Here is a 22,008-nt window from a genome sequence, read left to right as displayed (position 1 = left end):
CTTAGAACATTCGCATCATGTACGTATGAAGCCTCCCAATCACGGCCCGTGCCATCGAAAAACGAATACAGCGGTGTTTCCGGCCACCGGAATGCGTCGGCGGCTGCTCTCGGCCGTAAGAAGCCCAAAAAGAGCGTTAGCTAGGCAGCGCCGTTCCGTCGGGGTGTGAAGCCTCTCAATCAAGGTCATAGGCTGCGCGAGCTAGGAAAGGCGTTGCTAGGCAACACCCGGAATAGTCGGTGTGCGGCGCTGCAGGTGTGTGTGTTCCGTCAGCTACAGCGCATAACCGAACAGAGCTCGCCCGCTCGAGCGCTGCCACTTGCGTTGACCTATAGTGAAACAATCTTCAGTTGTATGCCTTTAGGTATACCTGCCCAAACTTAGAAGATTTACCGCGCTAGTGTAAGGAAGCTCGGTGATACAAGGTGCCACAGCGTTAAAAACAAGATCAGTGCAGGAGCTGTCACGGCGGAAATAATGCACGTGATCGCCCACCATCCTGCTGCTGCATGCGGGTTCTCGGGCCCGTCAAGTTGTTCTTGAGCAACTTTTTCCCCATTCCCGCGCCATTAGTTTTGTGTACGTTTTATGGAAAATAAATACATTTCATTAAATGTCATTTTATTTCAGTCGTGCTGTATTGAAGCCATAGATCTGTATACGGACATAATATACATAGTTCAGCACTTTCTTAATTGACAGCTCATTGCTTCTACTCCCCGTCCTTATATCCCAGTGTTGAGTAGCAGGACAGGGACCATCTGGCCAGCCAATCGCTGCCTTCAGAAAAAAGTACATTGCTCTCTCTCTCTCTCTCTCTCTCTCTCTCTCTCTCTCTCTCTCTCTCTCTCTCTCTCTCTCTCTCTCTCTCTCTCTCTCTCTCTCTCTCTCTCTCTCTCTCTGCGGCAACTACCGTATTTGCATCTTTTCTTGCTAAACGTAAGTCTAAAATTTCTGTGCGCGTTACAATTGGAAAAGCGAAATCGGCTTCGCAGCACTCAATCCAATCTATACAATCCGCCAACATCCCGTGAGTAAATTTTGGCGTACCTAAAATGTCTTCTAAACTAACATGTCTCCTACCAGGGCTTAACATGGTGTCATGTTTTAATGCGTGGCAGAATCGGGAGCAAATACATTTCTGAATTTTCCCAAGTAAACTAACAATCGGGGCGCGTTAGATTCGGGCAAACGCAGTAACATTGCCCAGTTTTCAGAGGCCCACACTCACCCTTCTTGGCGTCGTGCGCCGTGGGGCTGGCGGCGGCAGCGAGCGCGGACGGCGTTAGCGCTCCCGCCAGCGGACTGGGCGGCGCCAGCGCGGGCCCTCCGGCGGCCGCGGCGGCGGACAGCGGCGGCGGCGGCGCCGCGCTGGCCGGGTACCAGGGCCAGGGCTGACCGTTGAGCATGCGGAGCTTGTCGTACACAGACTCCGGGCAGCCGCCGCCGTGCACCGCGGCAGCGGCCGCCGCCGCTGCAGCCGCCGCCGCAGCCGCCTGGTGGTGGTGGTGGTGCTGCGTCTGCTGCTGGTGCTGGTGGTGTTGCTGCTGCTCCTTCTGCGCGGCCAGGTTGCGCAGAACCCGGTTGATGGAGGAAACCTGCGGGTGCGACGAAAAAGAAGGGCAGGGAAACCAGAGAGGCTCAGCGAAACCTGGCAGCACTTTCGCCTCTTCTTGTTTGTTTGCAAACCCTAAAATAATCGTGAACATGTTTGCAGTACAGTAAATCCTCGTTATAAGAAAACGGATAGTTTTAGCATAGCAGCTAGCGTACACTAAAGCTACGGCGGCGGGTGTCGGGACCCGACGGGTGCACGCATTCGTTCCGGTTGAGAGGCGACCTCCTCACCTACCCAGCGCGCGCATGAGTGGTCGAGTCCCGGTAACGTGCCGCCGTAGCGTTAGCGTACGCTAGCCGCTATGCTAATGATCTCTGATCACTTTGTTTGAAATATCGCTTTATTCGAAGCATTTCATAGTACCACTGCAGCGCATAGAAAGAGGAGTCGGCGAAAATTGGGAGAACATCGCAGAGATGCGAAGACGTAACTAAAAATCCTTGTTTTTACGTATTAATCCGGTAGTGCCTGAGGACAAGGCAAATATCTGGGCAAAATGTATCCCAGCGGACATGACGCGTTTGTCAGGAAAGGAAAGGAGAAGCGGCGGAGTAAAGTTGAGCCTGTGTACCTATGCCAATGAATTTACGGGCCAGGAATGGGCGGTCCTGTATATACATACACCAATCATTCGTGCAATGTGCGGCCGTCAAAACCTGTCACCGAGACATTGGTAAAAACGTGTACTGTAGGCCGACTTTGGACAAGATGTAACAAATGCACGCTCGTCTCATTAAACTTACGCATACATACTAAACTTTCCCCGATGTACGACGAGCACAAACAAAAAACTCTTTTTTCGTGAAGTGAGGTGGAAAACCGGGAGGCGGTTTCAGATAAGGCAAGTAATTCAGTCTTTTGTTTGTTTCTTTCTGAGTGCCATGTGCGTATATGTCGCTGAAGATTTGTGAACATAATTTTCCCAAACTGCAACCGCTCTCATTCACCCACTTCGTGGGGCGGGCGAAGCCGAAAAGAGAACGCCGATTGCATACGGAAGGGAGCGACGGGCGCTCGCATGCTCAATATAAACCCGTGCTTTCTGCGTCAGACCACGCACTTGTCGTTGCTGCCTACATATCCCCTTGTCCACTCGCGGTTTGACAGCGGCGTTTCATAACGCCGCCTACTCGCTCCAACGCTGTTCGGGGCTTCCTTGCGTCATCCTCTATCGTAGATTTGTGGAGAATGATCATTGCCCAGACACTCGCGACTCAAGTAGACTCTCCCAAATCAGTCAGAATCGCATCTATACGTGCCCGCTTTACCGCCGCCTCTTATTATATTTTTTTTTCGTTCAGGCTGTATACACTCGTTCCAACACCCCATCCCTTTAAAATTATTCACCCATCTCCTGTCTCGTTCTTTTTCTTTCGTAGTGAAAGTATACCAGCGAAGGTTGCAGGAATGCAAGTTTGGAAGAGAAAGGTCAGTAATGTGGAACTGAAAAATGACCCTGATCCGCAAAACCCTCCTTTGCAATGTTTCCAACGTTCCCAACCGATATTGCTCTTACGGATGCGAAGACATTCTGGTTTTAAATGTTTAAGCATTTCAATGTCGGCTCAACGGGAAACCCGTTTGTCCGCATCACCCTTTCGCTGCATGCGAAAATGCCACTAATAAAATGCCACAGCGTCTTCATGTTTTCATATAAAACCGCTTATATTGCCCCTGAAGCGTCTTCCAAGCAATGCACTTTTACATAGTTGTGAAGCCGACTTGAAAGAAATATGTGAGTAGCGTTCGGTATCGGTAGGAATACCTGCGGTTTTATGAAGGTATTTAATATAAGGCCCTGGCGACTTCATATTTTTATCTAAGACAATACATTGCCCTTTAGAAAAATGTCTTCCTGAAAATAGACTTGTGCAAAGTAGTGCAGCCCACTTTATAAAGGGGCTCGAGAGAAACCCATGGAGTCTTAAGAGGTATTCAATAAAAACTATCGGGCCACCTTACCATGATATCAGAGTTCGTATAACGCCCACCAAAAAATTTCTTGCCAGCAAAACATTCGTGTATAATAGTGAAGCTGACTTTAAGAATGCTCAATGTACAGAAGAGTTGCCTACGCATCTATCCGGCAATTGCCACCTGGGAGTTCACACTATTTTTTATCTCTCTGAATTGGGCACGGGCTTGTGGTGCGAGCTAATGCGTGCTGCTTGACTATAGCACACATGCACTCGGTCAATCATGTCCTCGCGTAAGCGCCCAAATATGCGGGTACGTCAATAGATAACTCGCGCCGCAATTATAAAACCCCTTCGTCGTTCCCCACAAATAACCGCCTACATATATGCACAGTGAGCCAGTTTTTGTTTCTTTATTGTTTTTTTTTTTCCTCAGTTCTTTCTCCTCTCATTTTTTTTTTCTACACAGTTCAGGGGGGATCCACGCGTCACGCGGCAGCCGTCAGTGAATTCGGAGAATGACTTAACGCGGGGCCGAGGAGGCGCCGCCGCAGACGTGTCCACCGTCGGCCGCTACCGTCTCGCGAAACAAGACGGGCGCAGCCGGCTCGGCGCAACAATTGGATTTGCAACGGAAAGCGTCGCTGGGTCATTGTTTCCGGGAACAGGGCCGTCCGCTCGCCCTTCCTCGAACCCACGCCGCGCCCTCAACGATCGAGCTCCGCTGGCGACACCGCCGAGCCGGGCGCGTGGCTGCGGCATTTCCCATGCGGGCACGCCGGAGAAAAGGCAACACGGCACGGATCCGAAAGAGGCAGCAGCAGTGGCGAATCTGTAGGGGATCGCGGTCAGCGCGCTTCGATCGCCACCGAGAGAACAACGCGCTTACGCTTCACGCTGGTGACAAATTTCGAGGGTTTCCAAGGCATTTCAAGGCTCTGTGAGTGGATATTCAAGGAACACAATGTCTGTTAGATATCTAAATGAGACCGATGTTCAAGGGAAGATAGAGGCCTGAAATGATGAAAAATTGTCGGAAAATAGGAACGTCGATGCAGCCAACGCTTCAAAAAGGCGACTTGACTTCAGACGAGTCCCCTTTTCGGGGAAATAGCTCCAGCGACATTTCCTTCTTCGGCGATTTATCACCATTGTTTGTTAGAGTTTACACAAATAAGTGCTCTCAGTGTGTAAGAAAATTTGAAATTTTATTGGCCCAAAAAGATGAATAAAAAATAATCACTCACTCCTCACGTAGCCTTGTATACATTGTTTTTATGTTCATGAAAAGGCAAATTCAAGAAGTTCGGGGCTTTTAAGTTTCTTTAAAAATTCCAGGACTTTCAAGGCCTTGAAAACAAGTTTTTAAAGTTCGAGGGTTTTCGAATGCTTCAAGGAGCTGCGTGAACCCTGTCGTCTCAGCGAACAACTTTCACAGGCAGCGTGAAAGCCTCCACGATGCTAAGGTAACTGGAAAGCTCGACCTCACTTCGGTGACACAATTTTATATTGTAGGCTGGAAAAATTCCTGCTTACCTGCTCGGAAGGCTGAACCCCTAGCGATTATCAAACAGTTCTTTATTGCTGCATCGAATTTGCGCCTCTTTCGTAGTTTACGTTTATCCGTCTTTTGGCGCGAATTGCTTCGACAGACAGACCGGCCGCCACTCACGCGACAGCTTCCCCACAGGGAGCGCTCTCTTCCACGTGCATCTGTTCCACTCACGAGCCATCACGTTCACGCGTCCCGGTACACGCACCAGGCCAATTCTAGTTCCACTCTGGCAGGGTTAGCGCAGCGGCAACGCTCTTGCCCTCTGCTCTAGCGACCCGGGTTCAAGTCCCACACGAACGGAAATGTGTTTTACGTATTTTTTAACACGAAATTGTTTTATTTCCAGATACACCAAGATTTCGCTGACGTCATATCCGTCACGGAAATGACGCCAGTACAACGAAGCAAGGGGCCTGTAAAGGGTGCACCCCTGCACACAGGGTCTTCTTGCGGGGAAGCAACCTTTAGTGCTAAAGAGTACGTTATACGTAGGGTTGTTTGTTTTCGGGTTTTATATTTTAACACAAAGGTGTTTTATGCCGGAATACACCAAGATTTCACTGACGTCATATCCGTCACGGAAATGACGCCAGTACACCTTTGCCGAAGCGACCCGCCAGCAGGACGTCGCTCGCCAAGCACACCTACAAGACAGCCGCCGACCCGCAAATCATGCTCAGCTGCAGATTTCGCTGCTCATTTATTTCACTTTCGTGTTTTACCGATGCCTATGACAGATGAATCAACCACACTTTTTCTCGTTACAGCGGCGGCTATTGTGGTGCCATTCGTGTTGATGTACAGTCTTTGTCAAAATTTTGTAGGCAACGCTAAAGGTTTCTGCACCTCAAAGAATTCAAATAATAAACTTAACGTTTAACTGAACCAAATCATTGTATTACAGTAAGCAAAGAAGGTGTTTTCTCTAGCTTTCCGGCATAAAACGTTCCAGCCGCGCTCGAGACGTAAGCCTGTGCATTGAATGTTTTGCGACCTATGCACTCTCGTCGTGGCAAAAAAAAAAATGACAAAGACTGTGCACCACAACGACGGTCACTTTTCACGATAGATGAGGCAGGCTGTCGCTTTAAGAGGAGTTTGTTGCGCACACCATTATAATAACACAGCGAAGAGCTCCCTACTTTTATCTGGCTGCTACTGACTGCCCACTGCGTGCAGGCACGCGGCGGGCGCGCGAACGCCGGAACCAGTTCGGCGAAAAACGCATGCGACTTTTCGGAGCCGCGCCGGCTGTAGGACGTGGAGTGTGCTCCGTAGGAGGAAGAAGGGCGCGGCCAGAATAATGCCCGATTAGTGTGCTTAGGCAGACCCCCTCCGCGTACGCATGTCATTGCGAAGCGCGGACCCGACGACGACGCCCGACAGTATCAGGCCGTTGCGAAACCGAAACTCGGCCCACTCTCCCGTTTCAGCTGCCGTCGGCGACCTTCCCACACGCCTGGAATCGGGCTGTTTCACGTCCATAGCTGCTGCCGTGGGGTTCAAGCGACTTCTCGCACTTGCATTGTCTCTACGACTCCGTATTTCGATTGCCACAAATAAAGCTTTAAAAATTTACTGCGTTGGTATTTTCGCGGCCCACGTGCATGGTCTTAAGTACACGGCGCACTTTGAATTTCAGTACGCTCGAATGTGTTTTTGGGTCAATCTAGTGAAATCGTAGCAAGCTTGTTGCTCCAGAGCAAAACACTTAAACAACACCATACATCGCTTAAAAGCCTGTAAAAAACGTCTCACTCTGACGTCAAGTTTGTGGCAACGACGTTTTGGCTGTGTTGCTCCCGCAAATACTGTCGCACGCGGACGGTTTGAATTTGAACGGAGCCGTGTGGTCGAACTCTCTAGTAACGAGTTCAAATTTCTGGTTTCACTTGAACTCCTGGCCTCAACCCTTCGGTTTCAAGCTCCCGGCGCCGAACATCAAACCGAATATTTTAGGATATAGCCATATAGTTGCGATTGTATTTAAACCAACGCGGACTTACAGCGTATACATGATAACATGGCAAACTTTGTACAGGCACTTATCGATCTGTCCGTTACCAATGTTGCGCAGTGCCAGCAGCACTGATACAGTGTCGATACATTGCCTCCTTGATAAAATTCATTACCTACAGTGCCTTATGCATTACCAACCTGCATGATGGATTGCTCGAGTTCCCGTCCGATTCATTGTTTCCTTTCAGGGCCAGTGTACTCGGTTCAGCAAACTAGCGTGCGATGCGAGCACACTGGTTAAACCGTAACTGATAGGCTATTCAGAGGCGCTCGCGAGTATGAGTGAGAGGAGAAGGAGGGCAGGAGACGTACGCTGGGAATGTTGTCGTTGTTGCAGACCCCTTCGGAGAGGAGCCTGTCTCGAATCTCCCAGGCGAAGATGGAGGGGCACTCGCGCTTGTACTCGGCGATCTTGCCCACAACGGGGGGCGTGGCGACGCGTGGCTTGCTGCCGCCGATGGCCCGCGGCCGGATGGAGCCCGTCTCGTAGTACCTGCGTGCGCATGCGCGGAATGGCGCTGTCAGCCCAAGGAAAAAAATTCACGCATCTCCACGAAGTGAATCATAACGAGTGCGTGAAGCACTGGAGATCGTTCTTACCGTAAATCACCCGTGAGAGTGCTTACTGCTGCTAAAACGATTTCCAATCCAATCCAATTCAATCCAATTTAATCCAACCCAATCCGTTTCAATACAATCCAAATCGAATTCAATCCAATCCAATCCAACGCTCCTCGCGCATGCGTAGCAAGGCTCTCCAGGAGCTCTCTCTCTCTCTAACCTTTTTAGAACTTTTTATCTTGTTCTTGTAAACCGTTTGTGAACCTTTTGTTCACATATGTTTCGATTTACACGGTGCTTGCCGTGAGCACGGACGCCGGACAAGCCTCGGCCTTAAACTGCTTCGCCCCTAAAACTCGTCGAACCGAGTGGCGCTCACCTTCCCAGTATCTTGGAGACGCATCCGTTGGACACCTGCAGGATTCGCGAGATGTCGCAGGGCCGGGCACCGGAGTGGGCCAGCTCGACGATCTTCTGCCGCGTCGAGTCCGGCAGCGGCCGGCCGTTGACGTACACGCCGCCCAGCTGGTTGACGCCGCTGTGGCCCTTGTGGGGCATGTGGTCCCCCGCGGCGGACAGCGCTCCCCGAACCAGCGGCTGCAGCTCCACGGTCGGGCACCACGGCGGGCCCCAAGCCCGCGTCAGTCTGCGCGGTAAAAGCACGGAACGACTGAGCTGCGCAGGCGCTCCCGAAGGGCGGCACAACGCATAGCAGCAATGCGCTGCAACGAAGCACACGTTCCAGGAGATGGCACCACATTCAGAGTCGGTGGTTTTTGTCTAGTCAGAAACCTTTTCTTAGCTGAAACTGACGGAAGCGGCAGGCGGTGAGGGAAGAGATGTTTTTACCGACATGCGCCTGCCTGTCAAATCTTATTGGCCTCACCGAGAAGAAGCAGATGCGCCCTTTCTCTGAGGACAGATGAGACTCCGAATGCTGACTTTTCAACTAATTTTCATTTGTTCATTTTTTTAAGTGCGTTCTTTTAGCGTTTCTAATACCGAAATAAGCGTGTGCGAACATCCACTTCAAATTAGGCACAATCACTGCAACGCTATCGTCGTTAATTTCATCGGTCATCCCGTGCGGTACTATACGTGAACGGCCTCACGAACATTTAATAAGTATACGTGCGCATGCTTTAAACCTCATATGCGCTGAATAATGTAGGCACATGTTGGCGCAGCATGCGACTTGCCGTATCGTTCCTACTGTAAATTAAACCGAATGTAACTATTGAGACGGAACGGCACTTCGTACCATCAACAGCCTGCATCATCGTTCTCACGGAGTTTTTGCTTTCCTAGCTCACGCGATATTGCAATCACTCACTCAACCGATCACTCAACCTAGTTTTTCATGCGCCTGGAGGAAACGCGCGGGTAAAAATTTACGTGTGTGTTCACCTATCATTTTTCTTCGAATATCTTGGTGAACTTTGCCACCGTTATCACCGTCGGGCCCATGCCGGCGACCAACCGGGCATCTTAAATGCAATTTCAAATAAAGCTTTCGCCCTCGCTCTCTGCTGTGCGTCAGAGGCCCCATATTGACATGTTTTCCGAAGGAAGGCGGTCATGCATGCAGTCAGAAAATACCGCAAAATGGAGGGACCACACAAGAACGGCTATTGGAGGGAATTCTTTTTTTTTTTTTTTTCACAGCAGGACTGTTGTTGCTGGCAGTAATGTGTGCGGCGTCATCAGAAAATTCCGGACCATATATCTACTGCCACCTTTTACCTCGCACCTGAGCACGAGCCTCACGAGGAGCGCCCGGCGTCGTCCAGGCTTGCGCGTGGCGCTCGCAAGAAATACCAAGAAAACAGTTCATAAGCGTCCGCGCTTCAAGGGGGGAGCACAAGACAGCTCGCGCTACAGACGCCCAGTTCGCAAAGCGGGGTGCGGCCAGTTGTAGCGTGTGCTGACGCGTTCCACTTTGGGAGAAATGTGAAAGCCTGCGGGCAAAACGATCCGGGCTGCCAGTCATGCATGGGGAAGACGACGATGTACATGGATATGACGATGACTACTACCACCAGAGTGAAAAGCGACGACGGAACATGTAAATAAACAATTTCAAACCTAATGCAATGCGTGGTGGTGTGTCCTTCAGTGCTCACACAGAAAGAAATCCCCCATCTTCGCTATGGTTCAAGCCTCGAGCGACTTAGTGCAAGCTTCGGCATTTTTTTTTTTTTTTTCATTGTCCGCCCTCCTCCTATAGCATTTGTCGTAAGTAGTTGCAATTATTCAGGAAGTAAATCAGAGTGAGCCGGCCCGCACAACACATACATACACACACGCACACATACACACACACAGCAAGCACGCAGGTACGAACTGTTATTTTCGCTCTATAGCGTTTCTCTTTTTTTCTTTTTTTTTTGGCTCTTGAGTTACTTTAAGTCATCTTGGTCGTTACCGCTACTTCCGTTCCTGCTGCAGACGAAGGCACCGTGACACCGCAAGGGCTTTAGGGTGCTCAATAATCGGCTTCAAAAAGGCCCGCGCAAACAAACCGCACTCCTGTGCTGACCGTGCGCAGCGGTCAGCACAGCTCGGCACCCATGGGGGCACAGCAAAACACCCGCGGCAGCCTCGAAAGGCAAACACGACGGAACGTCCCGGCGCGGCCTTGTGTGCTCCGCAAAGAAGAAAGAGAGATGTTTGAGGGCACAGCGAAAATGTGCCCGCCAAGCACTAGCAACCTCGGAGGAACTATAGGAGGAGGAAACGGAGTGAGCATTCTCTCGAAGCAGACCGGGCGGTCAACAGAGTAATAAAGAAAAGATGGGAAAGGAAGGAGGCGCGGTCGCGTGCGGCGCCAGTCGAGTGTGCCTGCATGCAGGTCGACCGCAGCCCTGTCCGCCGTGACGGATTAGGGCAGGGTTCGCGCGCGTAGCCCAGCGCATACACAAAAGGCGCACCGTCCCGCGGTAAGCCCTCGTGTCTTTAAGCTGCGTGTATACGTATAAGTACAAGCTGTGCGCGCACAAACGGGCACGCGCCGCTCGCTGTTTCTCAAACGACGCCAATCGTCCCCCTCCCCTTGTTTTTCAGAGACGATAGTGAGCGACCTGGGGCGCATGCTGTCCACTGTCCGAAGTGCCGCCGGCCTGCTGCTAAACGAGAGCAATTGTAAGCCAAGAGTTCTTCAGACGTATCCTTCCGTTCTTCAGTGGCACGCCCACATGGTCCCCAAAACAAATTCCATAGTTTACGGCATCGAATTATTTTTATGTCATCTAAAATTCTGTACTTTATTCCTTGTAATCATTTAGTGTAGATTATCAGAAGGATTGGCCACCCTCCCATGAATACGCCAATTATCCCACGTACGGCCCTCAGTCTCCAGTGGCTGCGAAGCAGATGTCCACGGCGGCGGTCAGACCTGTGACGAAGCAGAGGGTGCTAAGAATCCCTGAAGCCGGACAGGCCGCCATTGGAATCTGAACCTGGCAACGTTTAACACGAGAACTTTATCTAGCGAAGCGAGTCTACCGTTGGTCATTAAGGGTAATACAGTTGATCCCTAGAGAAGGCAAGCGTGGCAGGGGGCGGCAGAAAGTTAGATGGGCAGATGAGATCAAGAAGTTTGCGGGGGTAAATTGGCCGCAGGTAGCACAGGACCGGGATAATTGGAGATTAGTGGGAGAGACCTTTGCCCTGCAGTAAGCGTAGATAGGCTGGTGGTGGTGGTGGTGGTGGTGATTATGATGATGATGATGATGATGTGTAACTGCACAAGAACTTATTTTTATAATGGGTCCGAAATGTATAGGTTGCAATATTTCTCTGATACACATTGCGTCATCAAATGTAGACGTGAAGTAGCTTTCCTTTTTCTTTTTTTTTTTTCTTCCGCGCCAAACCCGCCACAACGGCAGGAAATTTGCTGGGGACCGACTTCACGGCCTCGTACCGCCCAATGACCATCCTTTACCTCTATGGCTACCTCGTGGCTTCCCCACCACCATCCATAATACTTCGAACCGATGAAGGGCTCACCGCAGACATTCTTCACAAATGGCGCAACTACGCACGAAATAACGGGCGGCCACAAATTTGCACCATTATTTCCCACCATCCACTGCCTACAACTATGCCCCCCCCCCCCCCCTTCTTGCACTCTACATGCGTTACAATGCACTACGGGAACCACATGTAACATCGAGCGCGTCCTCTAAGGAAGTCCGGAACTCCAAGCTGACTGGAACCGATGCAAAACCAACAGCATTATACTTCCCTGCCAGAGTTTAGCTCAATCTCCAGCAGCCGCAGCCATGCAAGTTTCTGCATCCTATGGGACTTCGCCAACGGCATGCGCACGTACACAAACGCGAAGATCTTCATCCCCTCCCTCTCCCGACAACCCCGACAAGGCGAAGTCGACACCTTTGTGTTCATAAAGCTCATCCATTCACTCATCCATGCATGCATTCATTCATTTCTTCTGCGAGCGCACACTTGTGTATTTCGTACGGGTCTGGGACTCCCCAGTGCGCGGTATACCCCCTTCGAGTCTCAGCGGCTCTTGAAGCAAAGCGCCTTGTATAAGCCCAGCGGCTTCATTGATCGTTAATTTAACGAGTGCTACATGTATTTTGGACTGATGGGAACATAATTGACCAAGATTTAGTTATCCAGCACACCTCTGGTATCGACGGGAGAACGCAGCCGCTCCTGAAACATTTGTGCTCAAACCGGTCATGTTAAAGAGAAAACGCACGCACGCGTCCTTTCAGACAAATATTCAGAATGAAATGCCATTACCGGCACCCACAATTTTTTTTTCCGCACGAAAGGGAGCGATTAAAAAAAATTGTCTGACGATCACGATATGAAATTTGAGCGCAGCTGTCTAGCTGTTTCGATTGATTGATTGTGTGGTTTAACGCACCGACGCACAGGTGATCAGGCGCGCCGTAGTTTATAAAGGGATCCGGATTACTTTCGACCACCAGGGGATCTTTAGCGTGCGCCTGAATCTCGAACACACGCCCCCCCCCCCCCCTCCCCCTCCTCCTGATCTCCCATCATCCCTTCCTTCCCATTCTACCTCCAAGATCGGGTCCGAGACTTCGGGCAATGGCAAAAATTAAGGCTCGCCGTGTCTTGTTTTTGTTTTGTTTTGTTATAAAAAGGCGTGTACATTATTACATTATTACATTCCACCTGCAGGCGAATTTTGTATGTTATGGCGGCTGCTTTGACGCTTCATTTTTTTTGTGTCAGAAATAAGAGAAACTCGAACACTGTTTTATTTTTATTTATTGCTGCGAACCATGCATTGGACTTTTGTTCGTTTTTGCTTTTTTCGCCCGGCTGCGCCAGGCTGTGTTATCTGTTTCAAGTGAAGCGCATGTTCCTTTCTTTCTTTCTTATGCCGCACGGGTTGCCTCATTTGATGGGGAGAATGTTTCGCCCTAACGCCCCTAGCCTAGAATAGTCTTCTTTTATCTAGTGTTCTCGATGTAAATCGACGGTTCGAGAAACACCCGCGCCGAAAGATAAATTCCCGCAGAGCAGACGCCGCGGCATTCGATTCGCCGACACTCGCCTGCGCACGTCACTTTGTTGACTGCTGCTTCGCCGCTTCTGTATTCTTTGAGTTGTTAGAGGAGCACAGGTTCGCTCCGATAAACCTGTTTTCCCTTCAAAACAGCTGCGTCGTCTTTCGTTAGGTGACAATATTTTTATTCTTCATAGTTATTATCTGTTAATTTATATTTATTTATTGATTTATAGTTATTCTTTTATCTTTTTATTCATATAGTATCCCACACACACGCACAAAATTCCTGGGTGCGCTAATGCACCTGGTACATCTTTCTCCAGCCGCCGACACAGTGGATCATTTTCTCTAATTCGAAAGCCGCGAGCCTGCGGCCTGCTAGCTGCTTCAGCATCCACGGCCACATCCAGCGCGAATTAAAGTATCTTCAGTGGCTTTCCGTACACTGCGGTGTACTGGGAAACCAGAGAGCAGATGACGCTGCACGCCGGGGTCTAGAAATGAAAAACAAAAGGAAGGTTTTCTTTACAAAACAAATCCCGGGCCATCTCCACTAACCTGAAACCTAGGGAGGAGTGAAGCATGTAGTGTATAAGTGTATTATTGGCGCCTTGGCGTTTTTGCCTACGGAAATGAAACCGTTGAGGGGTAGAGGTATATACAGCTTGGCTGTAAGTTCCGTGTCTTTGAAGCACGAAGCGCTCTAGCGCGAGGCGCTGGAAAACGAGTGTTCCGGTGTTTTAGTACCGTGACTACATGATACTACAACGACATGAGATGACGATGCCATAAGACGACGACAGCCCGAGCCCCTAAAATAATGCCTCAACTATGACCAAGTCACTATAGCTCTGGCAGAATGAAAACTCTTATGGCCTCTTCCGGAGCATCATCACGATTTTCTATTCTCCATTGACCCACACACACATGAGATTGAGGCTGCCTAACCACTACTCCGGCGATTGGAAACGTTGCTTTATTGAGTGCGACTCTGCGGCGTTCACAAATGCCTACTTACATAGTTTAGGCCAGAGTCCAAGCCCATACCGCGACAACTGTGGCTTCCCCCAATACCGTCGAACATGTGATCCGCCTACAGCGATGCAAGGAGCCCAGAAGATGGAATGTCTCCACCCTGTACCAATTACGCTAAGCCTGAGACTTGGAACATGCCATTCTCCCTCCTCTCAACGGGATGTCCGGGACGCATTATTTGACTACCTTGAAGATACTGGCGTCGCTAAGACGTCATATATCCCCACTTAGTGCGAACAGTCCACGCTATGCCCAATGCCCTTACACACGACGCTATCTCAATTTTTTTTCCCCTTTCCTCTACTATTCTTCTGCCTACAAATCTGCTATCTTTCCTCCATTCCCCTTCCTGCAGCAGAGTAGCGTGTCGACGTTTACGCATGTTGGCAAACCTCTCTGCATTTCCCTCTTCAATAAAGGGCTTCTCTCTCTCGCTCTCCCTCTTGACTTTCAGTACTATAGAAGGCAACGAAGAGTCCACTTCTTAGCTATACACACCCCGGAGTTCATAAATGAACAATTCTGCAGCACTGAATGCTCGACGATCATATTAAGAAACCTGGAACAAACTGGGTGCCGTGTGAATGCATTTGTTAAGGTATAGTGTCTATTATCACGGCAACTGTGAGAATTGCAGCCAGAAATTTCTCGCGGCAGTCGCTTCTGATTGGCTAAGCACGCCACCCGGAGATATTATCCGGGACAAATATTCCTTAACAATTGCCCCCACCTCCTCGCGAGGGGAACCATGTGTAGATGCGACGCATCGTGGTGTTCACTTGGTGTTTCCGTTGGATTTATTCCGAAATCGCGTGAAACGTGTCGGGAACGCGTATGATTATTATGTTTTATGATTATTATTATGTTTTATTGGCCAATCTTGGTCAATCTCTCTAAGTGGTATGCTTGGGGCTTCGCTGTCACAACGACCTTTACTCCATCATTGTTGCTGTAAGTGGGAGCTTCTTTTCTTTTATTGCAAGTGTTAACCATTGCCCCATCATGCGTTGTATCAGTAGCGTCTTGACGTAGTTTGAATGAGTCAAGGATATAAGGCGCGTTCGTAGCATTTGATTCTGTCTCGGTTTTGTGGCGCAGTGGGAAGAGCACCATGTACCTCGCGTTCCGCCCACAGGGTCGTGGGATAGAAACCGGGCACCGCTAACTATTTTTTTTTATAGTGTAGGGGGAGGGGTGCGGACAACGCCGTATGGAGGGACAAGGCGAGTGAATGAGATGCAGTCGCATCTAAAACTTGTTCTTGCCGCTGCTCCTGTGGCGCTGTGGTTTAGCAGTTGCCCTAAACACGTATCCTAACCAGAGTCCTATAAGTATTCGACGCCGGCACTGGGGAAGTCCTTTTTTTCGCCCCCGGGATTTTTGAAGTTTTCACCGATCGTGATTTTTTAATGCTTCGTTTATTCTGGTTATTACTATATGAAAATATCGATGCACGGGACTTCTAGAATGGTTTGAATTAGGTTTAATATAAGTTGTGTTGGGTGTCGTTGAGCTTGGTTAAGTTAGCCTTGTTGCAGTTGGGCTGGATCTGGGTAGGTTATGATACGTTCGGTTAGTTTACGTTAGGTTAGGTTAGGTGAAGTTAGGTTATGTTGGTTACGCTGGGAGATAATATTATTCAGCGAATTTTAGGCCAACCAGCTTTTATGGAAACTGCCGTGAGAATTTCCTGGAGGTAATTCTCGCCGCTGCCGTGAGATTAGACGCGGCCATTTGTTATTACGTATACGCATGAACGCCTTTCACAAAACTGTAATCTTTCTAAACCACGAATAACAAGAAGAATTAACATCCTGCTCTCGCGTTAATTCCTCTAATCCCGAAACGTCTTTTCACGTGACATGAAATTACGTTTGTTTTTACGCGTGAGCGGAAATTTTCAGCACGTGCGTTAAAAGTAGCATTCATTTGTAAGCACGCGCACCGAACGCGACAGTCATGAGCAATTCAAAACACGCCCACTTAACGACCTCCTGGGTATACGAGCAAATCTTATACGCGTATGCATATACGTATACATAAACACAGGCAGAGAAAGCGCAGCATAATTATATCTGGAGGATTGTCGAATGTCGTATAAAGCCGCCTAGAAACGTCTCCTCAACGTACGGCGCCTCGATGCATGGCTATTTAATCTCAGCTACAGGTCGCTGCAGCGGACTGCGCGGCCCTGTTTAACCGCACGGACGCGTGCACACAGCGGGGATTGCAGCTGCGTCTTGTGAGTACTCGTATACCCACGAGCACGAACTGTGCATTTCCTTTCTAAACAGAGAGACTTTAAAGCGGCGTAATTAATTCCTCGCACTAATTGCCTGGACGAGGCCTCAGGACCCGCGGTGTTTCGTTTCTTGCGGACATTTACGATGACCGATGGGCGCAGTTTGCTGTGGCGTCTCGGCTCGTGCGCGCGCGCCCATGCCGTATGATTGATTCGGAGGTTGTTCGGGCCGGTTCGTTTATTCTTGCAGCCGTCTTACGTGTCCATTTACATGCGCTTCGCCTATCGGAATGCGCACTTCCGTTCTGGCTTGACGCGCCCAACTAGACGTATATATGTGCGCTAAAAATAAGAACGGCCAATAACGCATAGAACGAAATTTACGAAAGGAAGAAACGCAGTGAGTCGAGGCTGTGTGGGTAAAGATTTTGTTATTGGTGCAATTGTCGAGTTCTTAAAGTTAATAAAAACGTGGTCACCATTATTTATTTTATTTTTATTTATTTATTTATTTATTTATTTATTTATTTATTTATTTATTTATTTATTTATTTATTTATTTATTTATTTATTTATTTATTTATTTATTTATTTATTTAAATGGTAAATGGTGTCCGCTAACACCCATATGCCATAGGCTACGTTACGAAAAATACCCAGTGTAAAATAGAACAAAAGTAAGTAATAGGAAAGGAATATGCAGCAAAGAGGGCACGCACACAAAAAAAAGGACTCAGCTCGTTGCCCTTCGAATAAGCGAAATGTGAGCGAAATCAGCGACGCAAATGGCACATGTGCTCTAGTGCGTATAGTGCATTTGTGGAGGCAGTTATGACGTCACCTTCATGAGGTATACTTCCCAGCCCCTAAAAGATTCCCCTTCGGCAGCATACGAATGAATGCAATGGTATATTGAACGCGATACAACACCCGCACTACGAAGGGTTCGAGAGCTCCATAGAGGGAAAAATCCACGCGGATGCCACGACTATCGATGCGATGCTACTAGCGTGCTTCCAATTGTGGGAGAGATGTGTGTTTACTAATATCCCCTTCCAGCCCGTTCCTCCGGTGCCCTCCCACCACTCCTCCACACCATCCATCTTCCTCATTTGAAGGTCCTTTCCCTTTTCCCACCCCTCCTACCAGTTATTTCCACCAGCTCTCCACCATCCTCTTAAATAGGGGCCATGAAGACAAAATACAACTTTGTCCTATCTGAAGGAACTAGACTATGGTCGCTCATTCAGCTCCGCTCCAGCCCCGAAAGTCGTTTTTCTTTTCGACCGAAAAAATGCCAGAAATATCGAAAAACTTCCGAATTTTGCCACAGAGTGATGTAATACCGGAAGGGGTGATGTCTTATGGGTCGGCACTAAAACCATAATTATCAGCGTATTACCTGCGCGTAAGCATTCAAGTGATACAATCGAACGAAACTAGAGATACGACCCCTATCAGGTCCACGCGCGCATCACACTTAGCGAAAAAAGGAAAAAAAAAAATCCCGGGCCATCTCTACTAACATGAAATCTGAGGAGGAACATGAAATCTGTATTTTTGGTGCCTTGTAGTTTATGCCCACGGAGATGAAGCCGTGGGGGGTAGAGGTATACAGCCTTGCTGTAAACGTCTCGTGTCTTTGAAGCGCGAAGCGTTCTAGTTCGAGGCGTTGGAAAACGAGTGTCCCGGTGTTTTAGTACCGTGACTACATGATGCTATGACATGAGACAACGACATGAGACGCCGACAGCCCGATACCCTAAGGTACCCTAAGGTCCTTCGCCCCGTAAGACAGTAGTGAAGAGCTTCAGTGCGAGTTATTACCGGCGTTCCACAAACTTCTGATCCTTCACACGTGTGCTTCTGAGCTCAATCCTGGGAAACCCGACGGTACCGAGGTATACACCTATTTTGATTTGCATTCAGAATGACGTATACTATAAGCTTACTTTGGCTTGCATTAAAACATCACATGGGCTGTATGCGCGTGCTTCCTGTAAGTACAATGTTTTATTTTTTTGGCTGTCGGGATTTTTGTGAGCAAAAGCAGCAATAAGCATACAGCATTCCTTATCGATCATCTCCACGTCTTGCCACTAATCCTTAAGTATACCTGCTCCAACATAAAGCACACGGCTGCTGCTGGTCAAGTGCACCCTCGTTTTCTTTGAGCATTTCAGTTCCTCTTTTTAGTAGATGGCGACGCCGTACGTTCTTACCGCCCCTGCGCCCAAACACACACAGCCGTGGTGGGCATAGAATCGGACGGGACGTCAAAGCCGCCTTTCCCGCGCCGCCTCACGTCATACGTCCGTGACAAAGCCGCGACGACGAGTGGTGACCCCGCGGACCACCCCGCTAGCTTTCTAGTTCGCCGCAACCGCGCTGCATCTTCAAGGAAGGAGACCGGAGGACGTCACCGCGAAAAACCGCGCGGACACAAAAGACACACCGCACCATCGCGCTAAAAGCGCGCGGCTGCCCCAAAGGAGGCGAGCTATCTCCGCCGATCTGTCAGTACAGGGGTGACGCTGGGCGCATTCCGGGGCTGTCGCATTGGGTCCGGCTTAAAAGCAGGGCGGATGAAGGGACGAAAAAAAAAAAAAAAGCGTACAGGTACGCAGGAAGCGTTTCTAGCTAAGCACTTAAACTGCGGAAAAAAGGCGCCAGCCCGGATTCGAGGGAAGCGTTTCGGAAGTGTATGCAACTAACTGCTATTATACACTTCATATAAGTAAATACCGTAAAGTTCCGAGCGAGCGCCCGCCCACGAAACATCGCCCACGCCCTTTAGGGGTGAAATAAAGGATCCCAAAGATCGCCCACCCATATACAGTCAATGGGTTTAGCGTCAATGAGTTAACAAAATAAACGCGAATCATCTATTCCTGTGTTGATGCGGCCACCTATTTATCCTTCCCGCACTTGAGCCGAAAGTTCGCCCATCTGGTATTTTTTATATATATATATATCTTCGCAGTTTTGGTTGGCGGTGCTGCCACTTTTTCTGGTTTTTCGCACCTGACCCGAAAGATGTATGTATGTATTTATTGTTCTTTGGAAAAGGAATATCCACCAAATTGTCTCTCCTTGGGAGCTGACACCGGAACGCCTGCTGGTGTAAGGGGGGGGGGGGGGAATAGGGAGGAAAGGATACATAGAGATAGGAGGATAGGGGAGAAGGGTGACATTACTAAGTACATAACACACACAAGGGTAAATATAAAACACAAAAGAAAAAAAAAGGAATAAGAGAGAAACAAAAGGAGTTACACATTGAGAAAATTGGCATTACAGAGAAACACACAGATATAATAAGAGATCCATCCCGCATTTTTCACTTGATATCTCCGTATTTTGGGTGGGAGTTCTTTCGGAACTTTACGGGCGCATGTTTTTTACGCGACAGTGACTTCTATCGTGTAGGCAACGCAGCGGCGTCAAACATGACATTTCACTACGGCAAAACGGCTATGCCCTCATTTGATTTTGAAAAAGTCTACAGCAAGGGACTCAACGATACTTTTTTTTACAAAATGTCCCGTGTAAGTTTAATAAAACCGACGTTACGCAGTACGCAGTACACAATCAATAAAAGAAAATACTTCGGATTGTCGGATTGTCCGATAAATACGTCGGATAAATACGTAAGCCGCTCTTCTAAACGCCAAGCATCCTTAAAGTCAGCTTCACTATTACACATAGATGCATTGCTCAGAAGACATTCTTCCTGGCTCCAAATAGGAAGTATGACACCACAGTAGGGTAGTATATAGTATATAGTAGTGATATATAGATAGTAGTATATAGTAGTACTATATACAAATGCTTCGCTAGGAATACATTTTTTCTGGGGCAACATAAGGTGTATGTTGAAATATGAAAGTCCTACCGCGCTTTATTAAATACTTCCAAATATCCTATGTATTCCGATGTAGCGCTATTCACCAAGCGCTTTTAACTTCGGCTTCACTCATGTATATAATTGCACTGCTGGTAATATATTTTCCAGGAGTAATACAAGGGGTCTTATAGGAAGATATGGAGGCCCTGCGGCCTAATTTTACATTCCACCATAAAACACCATGCATCCCTATGGAGAGCTGTGCACCGAGGACCTTTAAGATCAGCTTCACTAGTTAATTTACACAAATGAAATACTGGAATAATTTCCAGGGGCAATATCATGTCCTAATGCCCCAACATGTCCTAACAGGCCTATGTCATAATTTTAAGAACCACTATAAAACGTCTTGTCTACCTATGAAACCCTGTACGACGAGCCTCATTAAAGTAGATTTCATTCCTATACGCAAATGGATTGCTTGGAAGACATTTCTAAGGTGCAGTATATGTGGTTGTATATACCATTTATTCATACCATTCCATCAATCGCCTCGGAATTCAAAGGCGAGTTTCCTCGTTGAGACCCCATAGAAATGCTAAAAAACCGTGAAACCGAACCCGTCGATTTTAGGATTGATTGATTTTAGGATTGATTGATTGATTGATTGATTGATTGATTGATTGATTGATTGATTGATTGATTGATTGATTGATTGATTGATTGATTGATTGATTGATTGATTGATGGACTTTGAGGCACGTCGTAATGAACGGCTTCAGATTAATTTTGACCACTTTGGAATCTAAAGTGCGCCGAAATCTCGACGCACTGACGTTTTCGCATTTCGCCTCCACTTGAAAAGTAGCGACCGCTGCCAGAATTGAATTTGCGTCTCTTGAATACAGACCCAAAAAAATTGCGACCGGCGCGATTTTTTAGGAGTGTGTAACTGTGTGGCCCTGAAATAAACTCGCTCAGCCAAAAAGGATGTAAAGAGCAAATTAATACGTTAGAGTAGTTTTGAATACCATGCACTATATGTGTAATGTGATGGTCAAGTGCCTGATATCATGTATGAAGTTCAAACCCTGCTTGTGGCGCATTATTTTGTGCCAATCTAACCCCCTGCAATGAGCGCGATTTTTTTTTTTTTTTTTTCAGAATCCAAGTGCACACCGCATCGATTCATTGCGCTAAAAGCACTCTCATAGGCGACTCCAAACGCGTGAAGAAGCGTGGACAAGCGACGACACTCTTATCTGCTCCACGCTGCGAGTTGTATATCTAAAAAAAAGATAAGGAAGAAACTGTTTAATTATAGGGCGGGGAGTAGCCTGTATTTATACCAAGCAGAATTTAGATGCACGAGAAGTATCGAAGTAATTCGGTTATCGTAGACGTCGTGGACAACCACAAATGCCAATTCGGTGAAGCATGTACGACCCTCGGGTCTAAACGACCTTGAACTCGGCCTTTTCGCTCGCATGCAACTACGGTGGCACTGCGAGGTGACACTGGAGACGATGACAAAGCGACCGGCAAAACGATGCATGGCTAATGAACGTTCACTTTTGAGCGGAGAAAGGGTGCGATGCGCCGCACATTATAACCAGAGCCACAGTGAAAGGCATTTGAGGAGTCCGCGCAGCCCACGCGGCGCGACCGGAGAAAGGGTACGTCAGAAGATAAGCCAG

The 22,008-nt window shown here is 48.4% G+C and overlaps 1 protein-coding gene across 2 annotated transcripts in view; it reads right to left on the bottom strand.

Moving 5' to 3' along the window:
* LOC144174720 (paired box protein Pax-6-like) overlaps positions 1-22,008 on the bottom strand; it is a 63,206-nt gene that overhangs the window by 30,488 nt on the left and 10,710 nt on the right. For both annotated transcript variants that reach the window (XM_077703550.1, XM_077703551.1), the window contains exons 2-4: positions 8,049-8,315; positions 7,421-7,601; positions 1,232-1,598 (exon numbers count right to left, since the gene is read on the bottom strand). In XM_077703550.1, coding sequence (XP_077559676.1) covers positions 1,232-1,598; positions 7,421-7,601; positions 8,049-8,227 — 727 coding nt within the window. In that variant the 5' untranslated portion in view covers positions 8,228-8,315. The remainder of the gene's footprint in view (positions 1-1,231; positions 1,599-7,420; positions 7,602-8,048; positions 8,316-22,008) is intronic.

The sequence above is a fragment of the Haemaphysalis longicornis genome, unplaced genomic scaffold, assembly GCF_048455015.1.
Source record: "Haemaphysalis longicornis isolate Haplotype H1 unplaced genomic scaffold, Haemaphysalis longicornis Haplotype H1 scaffold_3, whole genome shotgun sequence".
Taxonomy (NCBI): Eukaryota; Metazoa; Arthropoda; class Arachnida; order Ixodida; family Ixodidae; genus Haemaphysalis; species Haemaphysalis longicornis.
This window is presented reverse-complemented; position numbering and strand designations above follow the sequence as displayed.